General features: G+C 40.0%; 2 protein-coding genes across 2 annotated transcripts in view; one reads left to right on the forward strand and one right to left on the reverse strand.

Moving 5' to 3' along the window:
• LOC124789700 (N-acetyl-D-glucosamine kinase) overlaps positions 1 to 16,505 on the reverse strand; it is a 195,234-nt gene extending 178,729 nt beyond the window's left edge. The window contains exon 1 of the mRNA XM_047257148.1: positions 16,358 to 16,505. Coding sequence (XP_047113104.1) covers positions 16,358 to 16,386 — 29 coding nt within the window. The 5' untranslated portion in view covers positions 16,387 to 16,505. The remainder of the gene's footprint in view (positions 1 to 16,357) is intronic.
• A 229-nt stretch (positions 16,506 to 16,734) lies between these two features.
• The window catches only part of LOC124790054 (hexosaminidase D-like), a 187,509-nt gene continuing 180,312 nt past the window's right edge, over positions 16,735 to 23,931 (forward strand). Inside the window, exons 1-2 of the mRNA XM_047257613.1 lie at positions 16,735 to 17,634; positions 17,711 to 17,919. Of these exons, the coding sequence (XP_047113569.1) occupies positions 16,945 to 17,634; positions 17,711 to 17,919 (899 nt within the window). The 5' untranslated portion in view covers positions 16,735 to 16,944. The remainder of the gene's footprint in view (positions 17,635 to 17,710; positions 17,920 to 23,931) is intronic.

Genomic DNA, 23,931 nt, shown 5'->3' on the forward strand with positions numbered 1-23,931 from the left:
TTATGACACACTCCCACGGATTAAACAAACCTGTGACCATTCGTGCTGTCCTTCTCTGTCTACGTTCAATATCTCCCGTTAGTCCTATATGGAACGGGTCCCACACACTTCAGCAAAATTCTAGGATGGGTCGCATGAGTGATATGTAACCAATCTCTTTTGTACACTGATTGCACTTCCGCAGTAATCTACCAATAAACCGAGGTCTACCACCTGCTTTACCCACGACTGAACCTTTGTGATCATTCCATTTCATATCCCCATATAAGTAGGGTTCTACAGAATCGTCGGTCCATTAGTCCTACGCGCACTTTCCCGCATTTTTAACTCTTACCTCTCGAGTGGCAATACGTGTCTGTTAAACTTTCGTGACCTTGCTACAGCCTTGAGTTGCTGCAGACGAGCAAGGTATAGTCAGTAATCTAGTAAAGTGACACTAACATGATATTCATGGTTACTTTTGATGAAACTGTTGCTAATTTAAGAATTACTTTAATAATTTTAAATAATATTCATGATTACTTCTGATGAAACTGTTACTAATTTAAGAATCACTTGATTGAGTTTAATTTTGAAAAAGATTAACTGTCTTGTAACAGTTGTCAAAACTATTGCAAAGGATATGGTGATTTTCAGAAGCCTATATATTACATTACTGAGGTTATCGTCGAAACACTTTTCACTAATACTTGCCTGAGTTAACTTTTAGATTACTCTGTATTATCCAGTAAGCAACATTGCTAGTGTTTCTTGAAGTTTTCCCGGAGGATCGAATATTCCATCGTTTTTCTGGAGTGTATCCGGGGCATTATTTTTAATACACCTATAATTATTTAAGAGCTGCAGACTTCTGAGACATGTAAAGGTATCAGAGAGGTAGTTCAGACGTTGTGTTTGATACTTGAAGTATGGGGGTTAAGAAAAACCAGTCTTTTTACCCGCGGCTTCGCCCGTGTATGCATGCCATTGTTGCAGGTGTTCCTGACCTACGCTTTTGCGTGACCCTTTTTCACCCCCACTCTCTGCCATAGGGGTGTTATATAGCAAGTGATATTTGTGACAAGTTTAGTTGAAATCTATTCAGTGGTTTTGGTGGAGATGTGGAACATACGATGAATTTTATTAATACGAGCATACAGATTAAAACGGATTTGTCATCTTGAAAAAGCGTTCGACAAAGTAAAATTGTGGAACATGTTCGAAGTTCTCAGAAAAACAAGTGTAAGATAACGGTAAGACGGGTAAAATAAAAACATGTTAAATAACTAATAACCATACAAAAGAATGGAAGACCATGAACGAAGTGCTAGGATTAAACAGGATGTAAGACAGGGTTGCAGCTTTTCGCCCCTACTGTTCGATCTATACATCGAACAGGCAACGACGAAAATAATCAGGAGTGGCATCAAAATCTTTTGTGAAAGGATATCAGTGATAAGATTCGCTGATGACTTTACTATCCTCAGCGGAAGTTGGTTGTTTGGGGAAGGAGACCAGACAGCGTGGTCATCGGTCTCATCGGATTAGGGAAGGAAGTCGGCCGTGCCCTTTCAGAGGAACCATCCCGGCATTTGCCTGGAATGATTTAGGGAAATCACGGAAAACCTAAATCAGGATGGCCGGACGCGGGATTGAACCGTCGTCCTCCCGAATGCGAGTCCAGTGTCTAACCACTGCGCCACCTCGCTCGGTCTCAGCGGAAGTGGTAAAGGATCATAGGACCTGCTGAATGGAATCAAGAGTCTAATGAGCACAGAATGAAGCTTGAGAGGGAACTGAAGTTTCAAACTGAAGAAAGACAAAAGTACGGAAGGGTTAGCAGAAATGAAACTGGCATAACTACAAACTCCTGTGAGAGCTGGTTGTGAGCTTAGTTGGTAGAGCACTTGGCCGTGGAACGCCAGATTCGAGTCCCAGTTCCGCACACAGTTTTGATCTGCCAGGAAGTTTCAACTGTAGAAATAATTCGTTAACAAATCAATCAACTGTTGATGTTCGTAGCAAGAGCAAAAATACAATAAGCAATAAATACATTTCTCGTGCGAAAACGCAGAAGAGTAAAACACTCATGTCCAGCAGGATGGTTTGAACAGCGCATTTCTTTACTCGGTATGTTCAAAGCAACAGGGATGAAAGACATTTATTTCCCTAGGGGCAACGTCTAATCTCTGTTTAAAACGAAAGATGACATAAAATACAGTTAAAATTAGTCTCGCTCTCTCCCAGTTTCACTTTCACTCGAATAGTACAAATGTAAATGCAGTCTCTCTTCTATAACTCGTTAAAGACCTGGTCAGAATAACAAAGAGAAATCAAATCAAATGTGTTGAAATCTTATGGGACTTAACTGCTAAGGTCATCAGTCCCTAAGCTTACACACTAATTAACCTAAACTATCCTAAGGACAAACACACACACACACCCATGCCCGAGGGAGGACTCGAACCTCCGCCGGGACTAGCCGCACAGTCCATGACTGCAGCGCCCCAGACCGCTCGGCTTATCCCGCGCGGCAACAAAGAGAAGATTTGAATAACAACGTAGGAAAACTGTCTCGCTGATTACTTACAAAAAACTCTACTAATTTAGAAAGAGATTGGGCAGTACGCAAAATCTCAAACTATCTAGTTTTTCTTATATCCATGATGACGTAGTTTCTCAGTAGTATACTGGGAACCTTAATAACAATAATTTGTTCTCGAGTCCCTGTCTGTTGGGACATGTTATATACTGAATTATGCATTGTATCCGGAATTCGGCAGTTTCCTTTTAGGGGAACGGCGGGTATTATGGGCCATTTAAGGAAACATGTAAATTACAAAGTATATTTTTAGCTTAACTCAGTTATGAGCGAAAAAAACATTTTCAGCTTATTTCCTCTACGTGATAAAAATATCTTTAGCAATATATGAAGGGAACGTAACACAAAGTGTATTTCGAATTAACCTTGCATTTTGGGCCTTTTAAAATTTGTCGGGTAGCATGGGCCACACCAATATGATTATGTACGTAAATTAAAAACATTGCTTTGAATAAAAGTTTTATTGTTGAATACTATACACATATTATTCGCACAGAGCTCATGTGCCCAGCCTTCACACTTGTTGCACTGAATCCAGTTTTACTCAGCATTCACCACACACAATACATTTTACATCTACATCATCTTGAGAAATGCTTGGTGTAGGACTGTCATTACGAAAAATTTTAATCTGTTCATTTTTCTTCTTATTATTGATCATCGTTTGTTCTTGTTTTGAAAATTTCATTTGTCTCTTCTTCTGTTGTGGTTCAAATGGCTCTGAGCACTATGCGACTTAAATTCTGAGTTCATCAGTCGCCTAGAACTTAGAACTAATTAAACCTAACTAACCTAAGGATATCACACACATCCATGCCCGAGGCAGGATTCGAACCTGCGACCGTAGCGGTCGCTCGGCTCCAGACTGTAGCGCCTAGAACCGTACGCCACTCAGACCCGCTCTTCTGTTGTGCTTTTTCCTTTTACTCTTCTGAATTTTTCTTGTCTGTCAGCATATTTTTTATTGGAGTTGATGTCAATATTTCGCTTCTCTCTGCCTTTCTTTTCCGACATGTCAACCTCTTTCCGCTGCAGGAGGGCAAAGGCGACACCTCTTTTAAAACACTTGCAGAACCAGAATTTTCACTTGTGTGTAGTGCATTGGAGCAAGTGGTGGTCCCTTCAGAAGTGATTGTACATTCTGCCTGGGAAGCAAGCTGAGCGTTTTTTCATTAAATGTTAGCATAGTATCCTAAAAAAAAGGAAATGGGTTCCGTGGCCCATACCACCCAAATGCAGCATTGCCCATACTACCCGACTCACACAGCTATGAACACATGGTAGTAAGCAAAACATTGTTAGAGTGAACGAAATGCCATTGTCACGGTCTTATATTAATAGAGTAAACTCAATAACAGCTCTAGTTTCATAAGTATATTCTTACCCGTAATGATGCAGCGTGATGTTAAAAAGTATTCGAGGCAACAACTTGTAGAAGTACAAACTAACAATAATCACTCATAGATGATACGACGCTGGGAATTAAACAAACTCTCAGCACATGTCGAAATGGCGCTGGCGGCAAAGATTACACTGTGTATCGTGCTGCTATCTAGTAGTGAATATCGGAAATACCAACTGGCCCAAACTACCCACAGGCCCGCCGTTCCCCTAATTATCGTTTCAAAGTTTTTTTGTCACAGATTACATTATCGTCATGTAATGCCTATTAAACAGATACTACATTGTGACGTGCATATACATTAATTGTACAAAAACCCGATGAATGATGCTTGTGATTTTGTGCTTATGGCTGCACTGTAATAGTTGTAATTATGTTTCTTTTTTTTTTTAACTTAAAATTATCTTTGTGTGTGATGATTTACATCGAGTGCACATCTTTGTAGTGTTGTCTTTGGGGCTACAAGTACTTTGGCTGCTCATGCTATGTCCAGAATACATATGTCCAGCTTCCTAATGTGTCTGCATGACGTAGGTTGCTGATGGAAAATTACTGTTCTATTGTACTACTGTTCATGATCCTGACAGCTAATGCGATATTATGGTGCAACATGATCGACGTGTAACTTACACTGGCTAATTTTCGTAAGTTACGTTTTGTATTTTCGTGTCTTTATGACGTTTCGTACACTGAGGTTTTGTAGTCATTTCTGTTTTTTAACGCTGATCCAGGTGTCAGATGACGTGCGTTGACCGAAATCGGTAGGAAATTAATAAATTGTTCTAATGCAGCCAAGTGCCATGAGTTTCCTATAACATATCCGCTGCTGACAATCGCCTGAAGAAAAACTTCTTATAACTGTTGCCTGGGTATTCTCTACAAGTTGTATCAGTCCATCCAAAACGAAATGAAAGGCGCTAAAGCGACCGCAGTGCCATTGCCTGTGGAAAAATGTGTGGTACCTATAACGGTCGCTAGAGGGACATGGGCACACACCTACGCGACGATAGAGCGCCCGCCATCCATTGCATTGTAGTACTGAAAACACGGAAATGGAGGCTTCAGAGGAAGAGCAAGGGCGTGTTGTTTCCTTACACTGAGGTGACAAAAGTCATTGGATAGCCATATGCACATATACAGATGGCGGTATCATCGCGAAAACGAGGTATTAAAGGGCAGTGCATTAGCTGAGCTGTCATTTTTACTCAGGTGATCCGTTTGAAAAGATATGGCTGCACGGCGGAATTTGCACACTTTGAACGTGGAATGGTAGTGGGAGCTGGACGCATGGGACATTCCATTTCGGTAATCGCCAGGGGATTCAACATTCCGAGATCTACAGTATCAGGAGTGTGCCGAGAATACCAAATTTCAGGCATTACCTGTTACCACAGACAACGCATTGGCCGATGGCCTTCACTTAATGACCGAGAGCAGCGGCGTTGCCAGTGCTAAGAGACAAGCAAAACTGCGTTAAATAACCGCAGGAATCAGTGTGGGACGTCCGACGGACAAGACAGACGCGAGTGCCTTTGCTAAGAGCACGACATCGTCTGCAGCGCTTGTCCTGGGCTCGTGATCATACGGCTGGACCGTAGACGACTGGAAAAGCATGGCCTGGTCAGACGAGTCCCGTTACCGGTTGGTAAAAACTGATGGTAGGGTTCGAGTGCGATGCGCATCCCACAAACCAATGGGCCCAAGTTGTAAAAAAGGCACTGTGCAAGTTGGTGGTGGCTCCATAATAGGGTCGGCTGTGGTAACATGGAATGGATTTGGTCCTCTGGTCCAACTGAATCGATCATTGACTGAGAATGGTTATGTTCGGATGTTTAAAGACCATTTTCAGTCATTCATGGACTTAATCTTCCCAAACAACGATGGAATTGTTATGGATGACGGTCCACAGTCGCTTGCGACTGGTTTGAAGAACGTGCTGGAGAATTCGAACGAATGATTTGGCCACTCAGATCGCTCGACTTGAATTTCATTGAATATTTATGGTGCATAATCGAGAGGTCAGTTCGTGCACAAAATCCTGCACCAGCAACACTTTCGCAGTTATAGACGGCTATGGAGGCAGCATGGCTCAATATTTCTGTAGGGGACTTCGAAGGACTTGAGTTCATGCCACGTCAAGCTCCTACACTAAAGCGGGCAAAAGGAGGTCCGACACGATATTAGAAGGCACCCAATAACATTTGTCGCCTCAGTGTATATTCCCCACTGCCTGCTCCATTTTTTGCATTTCTATATTTTCCCCTTTCGTCTGTTAAATTCATTATCGCGTGTGTTATCCAAATGTTTCAATAGTGCCATGTCTGTTTGCCTATTTGATCCTTTGCTGCCTTCACAATTCCGTCTTTCGAAGCTACCCATCAGTCTTCTGCTGTATTCCTTTTCCCTGTTTAAGTCAATTGTTGTCTAATGCTCCTTCTGAAACTCTCAAAGACCTTTGATTCTTTCAATTTAATCAGTCCCTTCTCCTTAATCTCCTCCCATTCTCACAATTTAATAACAATATTAGCATCTGACGTTATACAACTTCTGGATTGGTATGAGCACAGTACCGCCCGAAAAACTTAAAAATAAGGGGGAAAAGTGGCGCACTTCTGTTTTTGCAGCCTCACATCGTTGTTTCTTGCGAAATAATACAATATACTACTAACAACGCTTGTATTACACAAAATTGCATAGCTAGGCAATTTTAATAGTTGGTGTAGCTCAAGCACAATCTGTTTGTGAAGAGGGAGCTAGCAAATAGGTACTCGTCTGACAACTCCAATTCATAGGGTAACATGTCGGGACTCATCCTATGTAACTTTTAATGCCAACAGCGCATTGGAAAAAAAATGTACATGTAATTATTTCCATACGAGCTCTGATTTCTCTTATTTTATTACGATGATCGTATCTCCCTACGTAGGTCGGCGTCAATAACATATTTTCGCATTTAGAGGAGAAAGTTTTTGATTGAAATTTCCTGAAAAGATCTCGCTGCAAAGAAGAATACCTTTGTTTTAATGATTGCCACCCCAATTAGTGTATCATTTCCGAGACAGTCTTTCCAGTATTTCGCAATAATAATTACGAGCTGCCCTTCTTTGTACTTTTTCGATGTCCTCCGTCAAGCTTGCCTAGTAATTACTCTACACCGCACAGCAATACCATAGCAGATGACAAGCATAGTGTAAACAGTCTTGTTACTAGGCCGATTACGTCTTCTAAGTGTTCTGCCAGTAAAATGCAGTTTTTGGTTTGTTTTCCTCACAGCATTGTCTATATGATCGTTCCAAGTAAACTCACTGACTTACTAATATTTTTTTCCTTAGTCGACCCTATAATTCCTATTTTCAGGGTGATGATTATTGAGCTATATGAAAAAAAGTAAATTAGTTACAAACTACGGCGTGCACACAATTTATTTAACATGTAAACGACACTACAGATATTCGGATCTATGTTATGACATGTTCGACATGCCTGCCATCATTGGCGATGATGTGGCGCAGACGAATAGCGAAATTCTGCACGATACGCTGAAGTGCCGGAGCATCGATGCAGTCGATGGCCTTCTGAATGGCTGTTTTCCGCTCAGCAATGGTTTTGGGGTTACTTCTGTACACCTTGTAGCCCCAGAAAAAAGGAGTCGCATGTACTCAGATTCCGAGAATATGGCGGCCAATCGAGGCCCATGCCAGTGGCCTCTGAGTACACTAGAGCCAGAATGGGGTCCCCGAAGTGCTCCTCCAGGACATCAAACACACTCCTGCTCCGATGGGGTCGAGCTCCGTCTTGAATGAACCACATTTTGTCGAAATCACACCATTACAGAGCCTCGACCAGCTTGAACAGCCCCTGCTGACATGCAGGGTCCATGGATTCATGAGGTTGTCCCCATATCTGTACACTTCCACTCGCTCGATACAATTTGAAATGAGACTCGTCCGACCGAGCAACATGTTTCCAGTTATTAACAGTCCAATGTCAGTTTTGACGGGCCCAGGCGAGGCGTAATACTTTGTGTCGTGTAGTCATCAAGGGTACACAAATGCGCCTTCGGCTCCGAAAGCCTATTTCGATGATGTTTCGTTGAATGGTTCGCACACTGGCACTTGTTGATGACCCAGCACCGAAATCTGCAGCAATTTGCGGAAGGGCTGCGGTTCTGTTACGTTGAACGATTCTCTTCAGTCGTTGTTGGCCCCGTTCTTGTTGGATCTTTTTCCGTCCGCAGCGATGTCGGAGATTTGATGTTTTACGGGACTGCTGATATTCATGGTGTACTCGTGAAATGGTCGTACGGGAAAAATCCCCACTTCATCGCTACCTAGGAGGTGCTGTGTCCCATCGCTCGATCGCCGACTACAACACCACGTTCAAAATCACTTAAATCTTGTTAACCTGTCATTGCAGCAGCAATAACCGATCTAAGAACTGCGCCAGACGCTTGTTTTGTCATATATGTGTTGCCGACCGCAGCGTCCTATTCTGCCTGGTTACACATCTCTGTATTTGAATACGTACAGTTTCTTTGGTGCTTCAATGTATAAAGCCAGTTGTTCTTCTGTGATGCCAAAAGATCGAGTAGCTAGCATTCACATACTTAGATTGCTCTTTACAATTTAAAAACTGAAAAAAGTGCATATCAGATGATAATAGGCATGAAGTGTGCTCAATCACACACTGTAAGAGAAGATAACTAAAATGAACAATATAAATGATAATTTTTTGTAAAAAGGTCTTCTATGTCACATTTTAACCATTAGTTGTGTGAAACAAATACAATATTACATTAAAAACTGCTGTTTTATGCACATTAACTAAGCTTCCAAGTTACTGTGATTGTGGAATATCATTCTTATTATATCATTGTCCTTTTTTGAAGCTATTAGTCTATAATTGCTAACACAATTGATGTGGACACTGAATTTTTATTCATACTATGTTTGTTTCAAAATAAGTATCGTTGTAAATTGTACTGAAAGTAAAAAATTGAAAAATATTTATATGTCTATTAAATACTTAACAGATTATATTTAAACCGGCGAAAAAGTAACTGTCAACAAATTAAAACTACAATTTTTACAATTTTAAGAGTATTTGGTTAGCAGCTGTGTGTGGACAAAGACTTATAGAGATTGTAGTTTCATGATAACTGTTATATAAATGAACCTATTTAGAAAATGCTATGAATACTACATGTATCACTAAATTTAAAACTTTTTTGTCTAAAATACTGCACTTTTTTGAGTTTTTAAGTATCAATCCATTGTCAAATAGCTTCTGATGCCCCCCCCCCCCCCTTAACTTTCAAGGGGAGAATGTCCTGATTTTCTCTCTCTTCCAGGCAACTGCCCCAACTGACAAAATTTCATTTATATGCCTCTTATTCGTGAAACAGTACAAGCTTTAAATAACAAAGTATCGACAGTAGGAATTTTTTGTGATCTCTGCGAGGCATTTAATTGCACAGATCACATTACTCTCTCAGAAAAGAAGTTTTATTGAATTTATACACAGCTTGTCTGAATCATACTTGATAAACAGAATACGAAAACTTGTACTGAATGAGTCAAACACAATTGGAAGGCAGAAAAGTTTAGTGAATGCAGAGAAATCACAAAGGGAGTCCAGAGGGTTCAATTTTGGGTCCACTCCTATTTTTCATATATGTGAGTGACCTTCCACTTAACATTCAACAAGGAGAATTGGTAATTGGTACTTTTTGCAGACGATATGAGTGTTGTAATAAATCCCATTGGAAAGAAACCAACAGAAGATATTGTAAATGATGTCTTCCGTAGAAAATGGACTACCCCTAAACTTTCAAAAAACTCATTATATTCAGTCCTGAACAACAAATAGAGTAGAATGCTCCAAATTTTTGGGTGTACATACTTATGTAAACTTGAATTGCAAGAGGCATACTACTAAACTTCTCAAACAGTTAAGTTCTGCTACTTTTCTCTTTGTGTAATTGCTAATCTTGGAAACAAACGATTAACCTTCTGACACATTTTGCATATTTGCACTCAATAATGTCTTACAGAAAAATTTTCTGGGATAGCTCACCACTCGGAAAGAACTATTATTTGGACAAAAGCAAGCAGTAAGAATAATATGTGGTGTTCACCCATGGAAGTTACATCTACAGGCAGCTATACATTTTAACAGCGCCATCACAATACATAGATTCAGTAATGAATTTCGTCATAAATAATCCATTACAATTTTTTAGGAGAACAGTGAGATCAATACCTACAACTCTAGAGGGAAAATTGACCTTCATTGCCCATTATCAAAGCCATCAGTGGCTCAGTTCAGTATGCAGCAGCAAAAATCTTTCATCATTTGCTGACAGATTGTACGTGGACGAGTTTCTATTTAAAAACTGATAACCCGTAAACAAAAATTAAACTAGTTTTTAAGTGTAGTTGCGTGAGTAGGAAAAAAATAATGATGTGTTAATTAATGTTAACACTAATCAAGTTTACATACCTTGTAAACTGACTCATTCCAAACTATTTTGATGAAAGAATCATTCAAACGATCTATGAAATACGCATCTAACCAAGTAATTGAAATTAGAGAAAGGAGTCTGATACATGGGTTCACATTATGTATCCAACAGCCTACCAGAGAATATTAAGTCATGTACAAAATGTAGTGGTGTATAAGACTAAATTAATGAACGTTTGTTGGCAACTCCTACTCTATTGAAGACTATCTTTATCGGAAACCCTAAATTTAATGTTTAGTATAATTTAGTAACAATTAGCACTGTAATGCAGAAGTGTAATGGCGTTCCACTACAATGCATTAAATTAAAGGTACACCTTCAACTTATTTCCACATATACGAGGCCACTCTCTGATGGGACCCATGGAATACAACTAATGTAACGTAATGTCAACCACTTACTTTATCTAAGCCAGATCTTATGTGATCATTCCACTTCATATCCCCACAATATCCAAGTATTTGTATTAATAGATTGTTTTCAATGGTGACACATTGAATGTGTACACATATATGATGTACAGTTTCCCGTTTTGTGACTTGGACAGCTTTACATTTCTGTTCATTTTAAGCAAGTTTCCAGTCTTTGCACAACTTTGAAATTTTATGAAGATATCACTGAACGTTTGTGCAGCTTTTTTCCGACATTACTGAATTTGAGGTACTGTATTATCCGCAAGACATCTGACGTTACTGTTGTTTGCCAGTCCATTAACACACAACATAAACATCAAGCGTCCCAACATACTTCCCTGGGTCACATCTGAAACTACTACTACATCTGTCGCTGTCTCTCCATCCAAGAAACCATGTTGTGTCCTCTTTAACGAGATATCTTCAATCCAACACAAATTTTGTTTGACGTCCGACGTGACTGTACTTTCGTTTGTAATTTTTGGTGTTGTACTGAGTCACATTCTTTTTGGAAATGAGGAAATACCGCCTTTATCTGATTGTCTTGATCCATGGCTTCCAGGATATCATACGAGAAAGGCGCGAATTGGTTTCGCACGTCCTATGTCATTTCATACATACAGCAAGTTTCGTTCTAACAAACAAGTCGCAACTTTTTGTAGAAAATATAGCTATCGAATACTCACAGTATGAGTGGTACGCTGCTTGACACAATGACGTCCATTACATATCTAGGCGTAACGTAGCAAAGCGTGCCACAGGGGAGTGTTATGGGAGCGCGTCGGACGTTCCATGCGGCTTTTCGCGGATGATACTGTAGTATACAGAGAAGTTGCAGCATTAGAAAATTGTAGTGAAATGCAGGAAGATCTGCAGCAGATAGGCACTTGGTGCAGGGAGTGGCAACTGACCCTTAACATAGACAAATGTAATGTATTGCGAATACATAGAAAGAAGGACCCTTTATTGTATGATTATATGATAGCGGAACAAACACTGGTAGCAGTTACTTCTGTAAAATATCTGGGAGTAAGCGTACGGAACGATTTGAAGTGGAATGATCATATAAAATTAATTGTTGGTAAGGCGGGTGCCCGGTTGAGGTTCATTGGGAGAGTCCTTAGAAAATGTAGTCCATCAACAAAGGAGGTGGCTCACAAAACACTCGTTCGACCTATACTTGAGTATTGCTTATCAGTGTGGGATCCGTACCAGGTCGGGTTGACAGGGGAGATAGAGAAGATCCAAAGAAGAGCGGCGCGTTTCGTCACAGGGTTATTTGGTAACCGTGATAGCGTTACGGAGATGTTTAACAAACTCAAGTGGCAGACTCTGCAAGAGAGGCGCTCTGCATCGCTGTGTAGCTAGCTGTCCAGGTTTCGAGAGGGCGCGTTTCTGGATGAGGTATCGAATATATTGCTTCCCCCTATTTATACCTCCCGAGGAGATCACGAATATAAAATTTGAGAGATTAGAGCGCGCACGGAGGCTTTCCGGCAGTCGTTCTTCCCGCGAACCATACGCGACTGGAACAGGAAAGGGAGGCAATGACAGCGGCACGTAAAATGCCCTCCGCCACACATCGTTCGGTGGCTTGCGGAGTATAAATGTAGATGTAGATATGGAGCAGGCGCGTACGGTCGGTTGCAGCAAAGGCATTTTATTCGGAGAATTCTAGGGAAGTATAGCTCACCTACACAGTCTAGTAACATTAATGTGACTATCGCCAATGTCCGACGTAAACGTGCAATAACTGCTCACAGAAGGCAGGTGGCAGCACTAGCAGTGGAAGGTATATAAAGCATGAGGGAGGGAGGGGGAAGGGGAGGGAGGAGGGCAGTGCAGTCGTTGTAATGCTGCAGAGCAGCGATTTATCTGACGTCCAAAAGGGGATAATCATTGGCTTTTGCGCCAAGGGTGGAAGCATTTCCGAAACGGCTAAGTTTGTAAACCGTTCACGTGCCACCGTGGTTAAAGTACACCGTGCATGGCAAAATGGTGCTATCCAAACTCGGCGCCGAGACAAGTGTGATGCACCGAGGGCTATTGATGACAGGCGTGAATGACAGCTATTGGAGATGTGCACGGGCGGATGGACGTGCAACTGTTGAGCAACTGACATCCCAAATGAACCACGGGCCTACCAACAGGATCTCCTCGACAACCGTACGGCGAAGGCTGCTGCGTATGGGCCTTTGCAGCAGGAGGCTGGTTCATCTACCCATCCAGACCGCCGTCATTGGCCATGAAGGTTGGAACTTGCACGATAGTACCGCAACTGGGCGTCCACAGAGTGGCGGCAGGTGACTTTTTCAGATGACTCACGTTTTATGCTCCAACGAGCAAATGGCCGTTGGCGTGTACGGCGTGAAGCGTATGAAACCAAACACCCTGCAATCATGTAGGAAAGTTATGGTCTGAGCAATTTTTTCGTGGCATTCCCTGTGTAATTTCGTCATTCTTGAAGGCACAATGGACCAATACGAGTATGCATATTTCCTTGGGGACCAAGTCCAATCCCACATGCAGTTGGTTTTTCCTCGGCACGATGGCATCTTCCAGCAGGACAATGCAAAGTGTCAGTTCGCAGCATACGTGCGTGGTTCGAGGAGCGCCAGGGTGATTTTATCGTACTCCCAACATTCATCTTCATCTACTTTTTGTTATAATACTATTTAATTATTTTATAGGACTATTTCCATACATAGTGGGCACCATACTCCCCGGATTTAAATCCAACCCAGAATATGTGGAACTTCCTCGACCGGGCTTTACGCGCCATGGATCCTCAACCGAGACAACTAGCGCTGCTGGCCACGGCACTGTAATCGGCATGGGTCCACATCTCTGATGGTATCGTCCAGAATCTAACTGACTCTCTTCCTGAACGTCTAGCAACGGTTCTGCAAGATGGTGACATTAATGTGACCGGATATTGTATAAAGAAGACCGAGTATAGAACACTCGTGCGATACATTCCTGAAGTAAGTACTGCTCGAATGTTTGGGATCCCCACCAGGTTGGATTAAAGGAAGACACCGTGGCAATTCAGAGGCGTGCTGCTGGATTTGTTACCGGTAGCTTCGATCAACACGTCAGTACTACGGAAATGTTCCGTCAAAATAAAAGGGAGTCCGTGGAATAATGAGGACTTTCTATTCGCGAAACACTATTGAGAAAGTTCAGAAAACTGACATTTACGACAGACTGCAGGACGATTATACCGCCACCGACATACATCTCGCGCAATGACTGCGGGTACAAGATAAAAAAAAAAATCAGAGCTGGTATGGACGTACACGGACAGCAGTTTTTCTCTCGCAGCAATAGCAGGTGAAACAAGGACGGGAATGATTAGCAGTGATACATAGTACCCTCCGCCAAGCAACTTTTGGTAGCTTACAGAGGATGTACGTGTATGTAGATCGCAACAAACTTTTTTTAAGACACATCGGTCCTCATATTATTATTATTATTATTATTATTATAGTATTGATCCGATTCTTACCTGCTCCTTGTCCTCTTCCAAAATCAACAAAGTATCTTCATTATCAACAAAATGGTAAAGATTAAGGTACTACGACTTCGCAGCGCTTTAAGCGCATCGAATTTATGCAATAAGTTGCGAACAGAATGGACATTCAGTAATGCCATTGACCTGTAAGTGTTTCTTCTCAGTCGCGACAATTCCTGTCTTGTTACACATGTTTGTTTTCGTTGCTTTCCTCTGAATGATAGAAACAAATATTGCCGAATAAGAGAAAGTAATACAGAAAAAAAGCACAGTCCTTAAGGTGGTTCTTACTGGCATAGTGCGTTCACTCGTTATTTGGCTAGGGTCATTATTAGAACTGCCATTAAAGAATAATCTGAAAACATTTAATACCATATTATCACATGAAGTCAGCATGAAAATAAAGTGCTACAAAACTGACGCGTCTAGGACCTACAATAAACGTAACGGACTTCTGGTTATACACAAGATAATGCTCATCCTATTAAAATGACAGATTAATCTGCTGAAGTTGGATGTAAAATTATATGCGCAGCTGACGATTGGATTTTATTTTGTGAAAGGAACACACACCGCAGCTGCTGAGCAACAGTTATGAACAAAATCATTATGTTCAATGCATTTTCGAGACAGCTCATCTGTCCAGATTTTAAAAACTAAACGATTGTATGATTAAATCTTTTAAATTCATTCATAGATCACAAGTTGTCAGGAGACAACAGCAGTGCGCCTGCAACAGCTCAATCAGTCGTTATATTTAAGGGCTATCGTAAGAAGCAGCTAAGGCGGGCTGATAAATTGCATTTTTTCATCAGAGGAAATCGGTATTTAGAAAAGCTGGGGTTTAGCGAACATTACTTCGTTCGCATACGATATCCACAATTGTTTACATCTGCTAAGTCTCCTGGAGTCGATGGTTGTGCGAAATGTTGCACATTTAATGGGGTTCTTTATATCGTTTTACGTGTAATACTGCTTTCTGTGAACTATCTACCTACCATCAGTCCACGGGCAAAATGCTCTGCAGTTGAAGTTGTCTGCCTCCAAGTTTCATAAGCGACGAAGTCGTGAGCGCTGTTTGACAGTGGTTTTAAATTCATATGGTTCGATTTTTGGCAATTTCAGAATGATAAATAGTAAGTATGCAGTGTTTAATTAATATTAGCACTATCGAAATGCTGCAAGACTATGATGAATGGCGTCCATTATTACTTACTACTTCTCATATGGCTAAGAAGGCAATATCTAACACAAAAAATCAGCCAGGAAAGGACTGTAACGACAAGATCGATTACGAAAGTTCTCGCGTATCAAATAACTTTATTCCCCACGCCTCTTAATCGTGGAACATTACACTGCGACAGGCTAGTGTAGAGTAATTACATTCTTTTGCCATAGCCAGCCAAAACACCCAAGTATTTCTGCTTGACTTAGACAGAATAAATATTACGAGTAAGTTGCACACACAAGCAAACTGCATACATAATAACTGCTAGAAAAGTTCGCATCATAATGTCGTCAACTTATATCTCCCAGTGTTACATATATCCTTAAGTAGGCTACATAACAATATGGAAAAATATGCACAACTGTAGGAGGATACTATTCAAACACTGAGCAGTAGAGTCAACAACCAAATTTATCATTTAACGACTGATTTGCGAACGCCTTTCTGAACAGATGCCGTGGTTTCAAATCCTTCTTCGCATGTAACCACGAACATATTGAATGACGGCTGCTGTGATTGACTACATAAAAGGTACAGGAAACTTAAGACACGGTGCATATAATACAAATGCAATGTACAGCGGTCTAAAATTTACCAGAAAGAGTAAAGTGAAGCACATGGGGTGCAGCAAATTCTATTTTTTTTTTGCGGCAGTATTGAAACGGAAAGTGTGGATGTGGAAGTTTCATCACTTACCCTTCTATTCCTCCAAGTATCACATCCATTTCGTCTTATTTCATAGGTCCAAACTAGCAGTCTGTCATCCGCGCTCTTCGTTCAGCCCGCTAGATACTATCGTTGCCACACGAGCTACAGTAAACGTTATTGTTGACGTAAACAGCTGTTACTTATATCCAATGTGATAATATACAGGGTTACCACATCAACCATAGCGTAGAACCTGCATGAACTTGATGAAGCAGTTTGCATATAGTTGTAGAACGGCCGAAGAGTTTATTAAAATTTATTAGCAAATTCATTCTTTACACAATTTTTCTGAATCTTTAAGGTGAGTGAACATTTTATGTTTCACTCACTGAAAGGTGGACCGAAATTCACAGAACAGTTGACAGATGAAATGCGCCATTTTCGTCTGCTGATAACAGTTGTAAGCTAAGTGGTTGTTTGGCAGTAGATCCTAAAGAAAACATGTCATAATTCTTTTGGGAGTGTTATTATCCGTGTGTAAATGTTTTTTTTGCTATGTTAAGTCACCGAATTACTAAATGAGAGGGCGAGTGTTCGTACAGGCGAGTGGGAGGTTGAGGTAGTTGACCGTGGAAATGCTTAGACTAAAGGGTAAGACTCAACTTATGGTCGCAACGTTGCTTATGTTAGTTACCTTACTGATTTTGTATAAAATATCATTGGCGGACACTCTGCATGATTCTCAGAGACTGAAAGATGACGAAGGATACAGCTTACATTATATAAATGAACCCATACAGCAAAATGATGCTTCGGCTTTGGTACAGAAGGTAGAGGACGTTAGACGCAGGGCTAACGACTTGTATCATTTTAATGGTATTCACAAAAATATGATTGATGAAGATAAGATTGGAAGGAGAATGATGGCTCCAGGAGCTGATGATTATCTCTCTGAGAAAAGTGATTCAAGAAATGTACGTAAGTCAAACAAAAAGCTTTTCCCTGGATACCGTTATATTCATTTAGATTTAAAAGGTGCACCGCCAAAAGTTACCTATTTTAGTGAATTATTTAAAATCTTACGTGATTTGGGAGCGACTGGTCTTCTGATAGAGTATGAAGACATGTTTCCATACAGTGGGCATCTGTTGAAAGACGTTGCAGCATACAATGCATATACAAAATCAGATGTGCAGAAGATATTAGAGATAGCAAAAGAAAACGAATTGAAAGTAATACCATTAATTCAAACTTTTGGACATATGGAATTCATCCTAAAACTTGAGAAATTTTCATATTTACGGGAAGTTCAGAGATATCCACAGGTACATCATAATAACTCGTGGGTTATTTGTACATGTATTTTAAACCTAAGCTAAAAAAAGTCGTGTGTAATTTTAGGTAATCTGTTCTTGTCACAATGATACATTTCCCTTGCTGACATCGATGATTGATGAAATCTTAGCGCTGCACCCTGATGCAGAGTATCTTCATATTGGTTGTGATGAAGTCTACTATCTTGGAGAATGTAACAGCTGCAGCACCAGTATGATGCAGCACGTTCCAACAAAGTCAGAGCTGTTCTTGAATCATGTCATTCGCCTAGCAAAGTAAGTATATGTTGACATAGTTCTACTATGTAGTAATTTGACTAATCATTATGTGAAAGGGCACTATTTACTGAATATTGATTTTTAGTTTTATTCTCTGCCTCTTTGAATCTTCATTGAAAACCATTGTACTTGAAATTTACGTTTATGCTATTGACTCATTCAAAGAGAAGAGATTAGATGACCGGGGTGTGTACTACCAATATGGGATGTTACCTTTGACGTGCAAAGTGATTATATAGTATGTGTGACATCATGCATGTACAAATCAAGAGAGAGCAGACCAGAGGCATCCATATCTCAATGACTTATTTAACTGAAAATACCAGTCTACCCAGCTCTCAGCCCTGTTGTTTTAATTTGTTTAACACACAACTAGCAGTACTGTGAGTGAATTTGGGTCAAGAAATTTGAATTTCACAATCCAGTGTATCAGAAATAGTATCTTTTAATGTTGGAAACTTTATAAACCAAAGAAGTCTTTCTGGCTGTCTAATATCTGTGTAAAACCATTGTAAAATGGTTGGAAGGGATATTATTAGTAATAGCGTGCCGATACCCAGGGGGCAAGAGCCTCCCCCCCCCCCCTCCCCACACAACTGTAGGTCTCAGGGAGAGGAAAAAATATAGTGTAGTCAGGTGTTTTTCCTTCAAGAATATGATTAACAAGTTGGTATTACCAAGGTATTTTTTTTAACGTGGTTGGAACTGAAACTTTTTATGGACCCACCCTCTCTCCCGCTACAAACTGTTGTGTGGGCCCTTTTTAATATTAGTGAATATTGTGTGCATTATGTTTGGGAGGCTGATAGGTTAATAGCTGCTCCTGTTCATTTGTTTCTTCTAAAGTAAAACAGGTAAAATTTTCCCCTGCAGACTTTCTGTAAAAGGTTTAAGAAGTTACTTTTCTATTACTTTCCCTCCAACTTTCATTGATAATTTATATTGTCTTGTCACATCTAGGCTCATTTTTTCATCATACCATGAATTTACTTCTGGAATGCCATAATTTTCATTATTAGCTGTTTGTTTTTTATTCGTGCCTTGAACTATCCAGTCATTTGTAGAAATCTGAGAATGCTGGGAGTATTCTATCTCTGAAACTTAGTGGCAGATTAAACCTGTATGCTGAACTGACATTCAACCCTAGAGCCTTTCTTTTCGTGGTTGATATTGTTTTAAATGAGTCATGACCCACCCTCACATCTTCAATTATGCTAATACTTCTCACCTTTCTACACTTTACAGAATGACAAGATTAGTTTTTTTTCCTTCTTTTTCTCGAACCACCACATAGTGTGTTCTATAATCCAGTCATGAAGAAAAGATTTGAGGGATGTGGAATAATTCGAATTACTTGTTAAACTAGACCTTTGGCTGCATTACAGAGTAGTACATCAAATTCTTCGGCTTGCCAACTCACAACCAAACTATCACATTCCACAAACTTCCAACATGCTGGAATAATTGTTGATCACCAACTTCTGTTAACCAATACATTGAAAAACCAGCAAAAGTTGCAATTTTTTTTATTCACTTGATGACTAGTTTTGGACCAGCACCCATTTTCAAATCATCCTAACAAATAGTGAAAATGGTATTTCTGAAAGTGCAAAAACCATGTCAAAAATGTATACATATTATGAAGTAATGGAATTAAAAAAAGTGAAATTTAAAACTTTGGCTGGTTTTTCGTTGTATCACATTTCAATCTAATCTAGATCTTGGCATATGCTATAGATCTACGTCTATACTCTGCAAGCCACCATTAGGTGCATAGCAAAGGGTGTGTCCCATTTTACCAGTTATTAGGCTTTCTTCCTGTTCCATTCACATAAGGCACATGGAAGAATGACTGTTTCAATGCCTCTGTGCATGCAGTAATTATTCTAATCTTATCCTCATGATCCCTATGCGAGCAATATGTAGTGGGTTGTAGTGTTTTTCTAGAGTAATCGTTTAAAAGTGGTTCTTGAAACTTTGTTAATAGACTTTCTTGATGTAGTTTATGTCTATCTTCAAGAGTCTTCCAGTTCAGTTCCTTCAGTATCTCTGTGACACTCTCCCATGGATTAAACAAACTTGTGACCACTCATGCTGCCCTTCTCTGTGTACATTCAATATCCCCTGTTATTCCTACTTTTTAAGGGTCCCACACACTTGAGCTATATTTTAGAACTGGTCACATGAGTGATTTTGTAAGCAATCTCCTCTGTAGATTGATTGAACTTCCCCAGTATTCTACCAGTAAACCGAAGTCTACCACCTGCTTTACCTATGACTGCACCTATGTGATCATTCCATTTCATATTCCTACAGTCTTACACCGAGGTATTTGTATGAGCCTATTCCAATAGTGACTCACTGATATTGCAGTCGTCGGATACTAAATTTTTTCGTTTTGTGAAGTGCAAAATTTAAAGCAAGTTGCCAATCTCTGCACCACTTTGAAATCTTACCAAGATCTGACTGGATATTTATGCAGCTTCTTTCAGGTAGTATTTCATTACAAATAATTGCAGCATCTGCAAAAAGTCTGAGTTACTATTAATACTGTCTGCAAGGTCATAAATATGCAACATGAATGACAAGGGTTCCAACACACTTCTCTGAGGTACACCCGAAGTTAATTCTACATCTGACGATGACTCTCCATTCAAGTTAACATACTGTGTCCTCCCTTCCAAAACATCCTCAATCCAGTCACAAATTTCACTTGATGCCCCATGTTATCGTGCTTTTGACAATAAGCTTACGTGCAATACTGAGTCAAATGCTTTTCGGAAATCAAGAAATACTGCATCTACCTGGTTGCCTTCATCCAAAGCTTTCAGAATGTCATGTGAAGAAAATGCGAGTTGGGTTTCACATGATGAATGTTTTTGAAATCCGTGCTGGTTGACATTGAGAAGGTCATTCTGTTCGATTCTTCATTATGTTTGAGCCCAGAATATGTTGTAAGATTCTGCAACAAATCGATGTCAGGGATGTTGGACGGTAGTTTTGTGGATCACTTCCACTACCCTTCTTGTAGACAGGTGTGACCTGTGCCCTTTTCCAAGAATTGGGCGTGGTTTTTTGTTAGAGGGATCTAAGATAAATTATAGTGAGAAGAGGGGGTAACTCCACAAATTCAGTATAGAATCTCATATTGTTCTATTGGGGCCTAGATGTTTGCTCAGTTTAAACGATTTTGGCTATTTTTCAACACCACTGGCACTAATAATTGTTTCATTAATCTTTTCAATGGTACGAGGGTTAAATTGGGCCAATTCTCCTGGGTGTTTGCTTTGTAAAGGAACATTCGAAAATGGAGTTAATCATATCAGCTTTTGATTTTCTGTTCCTGTCTCATTTGCTAGGGACTGGACACTTAACTTTTGTTGTTGTTGTTGTTATTATTGTCTTCAGTCCAGAGACTGGTTTGATGCAGCTCTCCATGTTACTCTATCCTGTGCAAGCTTCATCATCTCCCAGTACCTACTGCAACCTACATCCTTCTGAATCTGTTTAGTGTATTCATCTCTTGGTCTCCCTCTACAATTTTTATCCTCCACACTGCCCTCCAATACTAAATTGGTGATCCCTTGATGCCTCAGAATATGCCGTACCAACTGATCCCTTCTTCTGGTCAAGTTGTGCCACAAATTTCTCTTCTATGCAATTCTATTCAATACCTCCTCATTAGTTATGTGATCTACCCATCTAATCTTCAGCATTCTTCTGTAGTACCACATTTCTAAAGCTCCTATTCTCTTCTTGTCTAAACTATGTATCGTCCATGTTTCACTTCCATACGTCGCTACTCTTCATACAAATACTTTCAGAACCGACTTCCTGACATTTAAATCTATACTCGATGTTAACAAATTTCTCTTCTTCAGAAACGCTTTCCTTGCCATTGCCAGTCCACATTTTATATCCTCTCTACTTCGACCATCATCAATTATTTTGCTCCCCAAATAGCAAAACTCCTTTACTACTTTAAGCGTCTCATTTCCTAATCTAATTCCCTCAGCATCACCCGATTTAATTTGACTACATTCCATTATCCTCGTTTTGCTTTTGTTGATGTTCATCTTATATCCTCCTTTCAAGACACTGTCCATTCCATTCAGCTGCTCTTCCAGGTCCTTTGCTGTCTCTGACAGAATTACAATGTCATTGGCGAACCTCAAAGTTTTTATTTCTTCTCCATCGATTTTAATTCCTACTCCAAATTTTTCTTTTGTTTCCTTTACTGCTTGCTCAATATATTTATTTAGTAAAATTGCAGCCAAATAACCATATACAGTTACTTTGCTTAACATTTTACATTTTTGCATATTCATTTATCGATTTCACTCTTTTACTGCACAGTTCTATGTGATACCCTTCACAGGCTTCGTTACACAGTTCACATACACATGTTGTGATTGGGTCATGATAAGTTTTGTTTTTGCAGATTAGATGATGAAAGCCGTGAATAGAAAGTCTAGTTACGACATGTCGCTGTTCGAAGTTTGGTGCTGTCCATGAGCGGTTTGTCATTGCTTCGGTGCGATAGAACTCTGGCCATATTTTTTCTTGTTTGTCCTCCATGATCTTCAGTTGCTTTCTGGAAGCCCTGTTATGTGGCATCATATATCGAAGTCTGATGACTTCAATTAGGAATGTCTCTCTCGCTAGCAGGTACACTAGTCGAGATCTTGTTGTCTTTGAGAGACCTAATGCTCTTTTTAGATAGGTCAATTTTACCTTTTCTAGTGTTTCTAGATTTTTTTCTGTCAGGTAGTCCCATATGACTTCCATCCCATAGGCTAGGATTGGCAACATTTTTGTGTTGAATAATTTCATGGCTCCAGAATGAGATTTTTCACTCTGCAGCGGAGTGTGCGCTGATATGAAACTTCCTGGCAGATTAAAACTGTGTGCCCGACCGAGACTCGAACTCGGGACCTTTGCCTTTCACGGGCAAGTGCTCTGTCTTTGTTATGTTTGTGTAGTTTGTGTTCACTGCACCATCTGTCTATTTTTTCAATGATTCTCTGCAGCTTCTGTATATCTGTTGAACCTATGGCTATGTCGTCAGCGTATGCATATAGATACACATCTTCTTCATTTTCTCCAATTCGGAGTACTTCTTCAGTGGCAAGAATGTACAGCAAAGGGCTCATTGGGTCACCCTGTAAGATTCCATTCGATTGCAGAATGGGGTTAAAAAAAGAGAGGTTGTCTGATATTGTGATTAAGTTGTATACGAGGTGACTTGATTATTCTTGCCCATACACTATCTTCTCCCATTGTGTTTTCCAGTTTTCGGACTATGAGATCTCTTTCCAATAGGTCAAAGGCTTTGGTAAAGTCTATGAATACTGTATAGAACATTTGTTTCTTTTGTAGTGCTTCGTCGATGTTGTTTAGAAGAAGCCGGACTGCCGTAAGTGTTGATCTTCCAGATCTGAAACCCATTTGTCATTCTGGGAGATGATTGTCCAGAGAGGCTTGGATTTTTTGTGTTATTATCTTTGAAAACATCTTGAATTGAGTATTTTCCAGGGCTATGCCTCTGTACTTGTTTGGGTCTCCTCTACCTTTGTAGAGAACTTTTATTGTCGAGTGTCTCCATTGTGTCGGAATTCTTCCAAGTTCCAGGCATTTGTTAAATAGTTTGGTCCATATGTGTTGGAGGGCCTCTTTTGCATCTTTTATATGTTCATTATATATATTATCAGGTCCTGCTGCTTTCTTGTTCTTCAGTGCTTTTATTACTTCTTCCACGTCTTCTTCATTTAGAGGTTCCCATATATTGACTTTTTCCTTAGTTTGATGTTGTTTCTCTTTCTTTGGGGGTGTTTTGATTCCTCGTTTGTTCAGTATCTTACTGAAGTGGTCTTCCCATTCCTTCAGGTCTATATTTGGTGTATGAGCCATTTTTCGTGGTCTTGCTGCTACGTATGGGTCTTTCTCTGCTTCATCCGCTTCTCATTTTGCCTCTCTTTCTATGTATTATTTTTTTTCTCGTCTATTAGT

Source organism: Schistocerca piceifrons, chromosome 3 (assembly GCF_021461385.2).
Source record: "Schistocerca piceifrons isolate TAMUIC-IGC-003096 chromosome 3, iqSchPice1.1, whole genome shotgun sequence".
NCBI lineage: Eukaryota > Metazoa > Arthropoda > Insecta > Orthoptera > Acrididae > Schistocerca > Schistocerca piceifrons.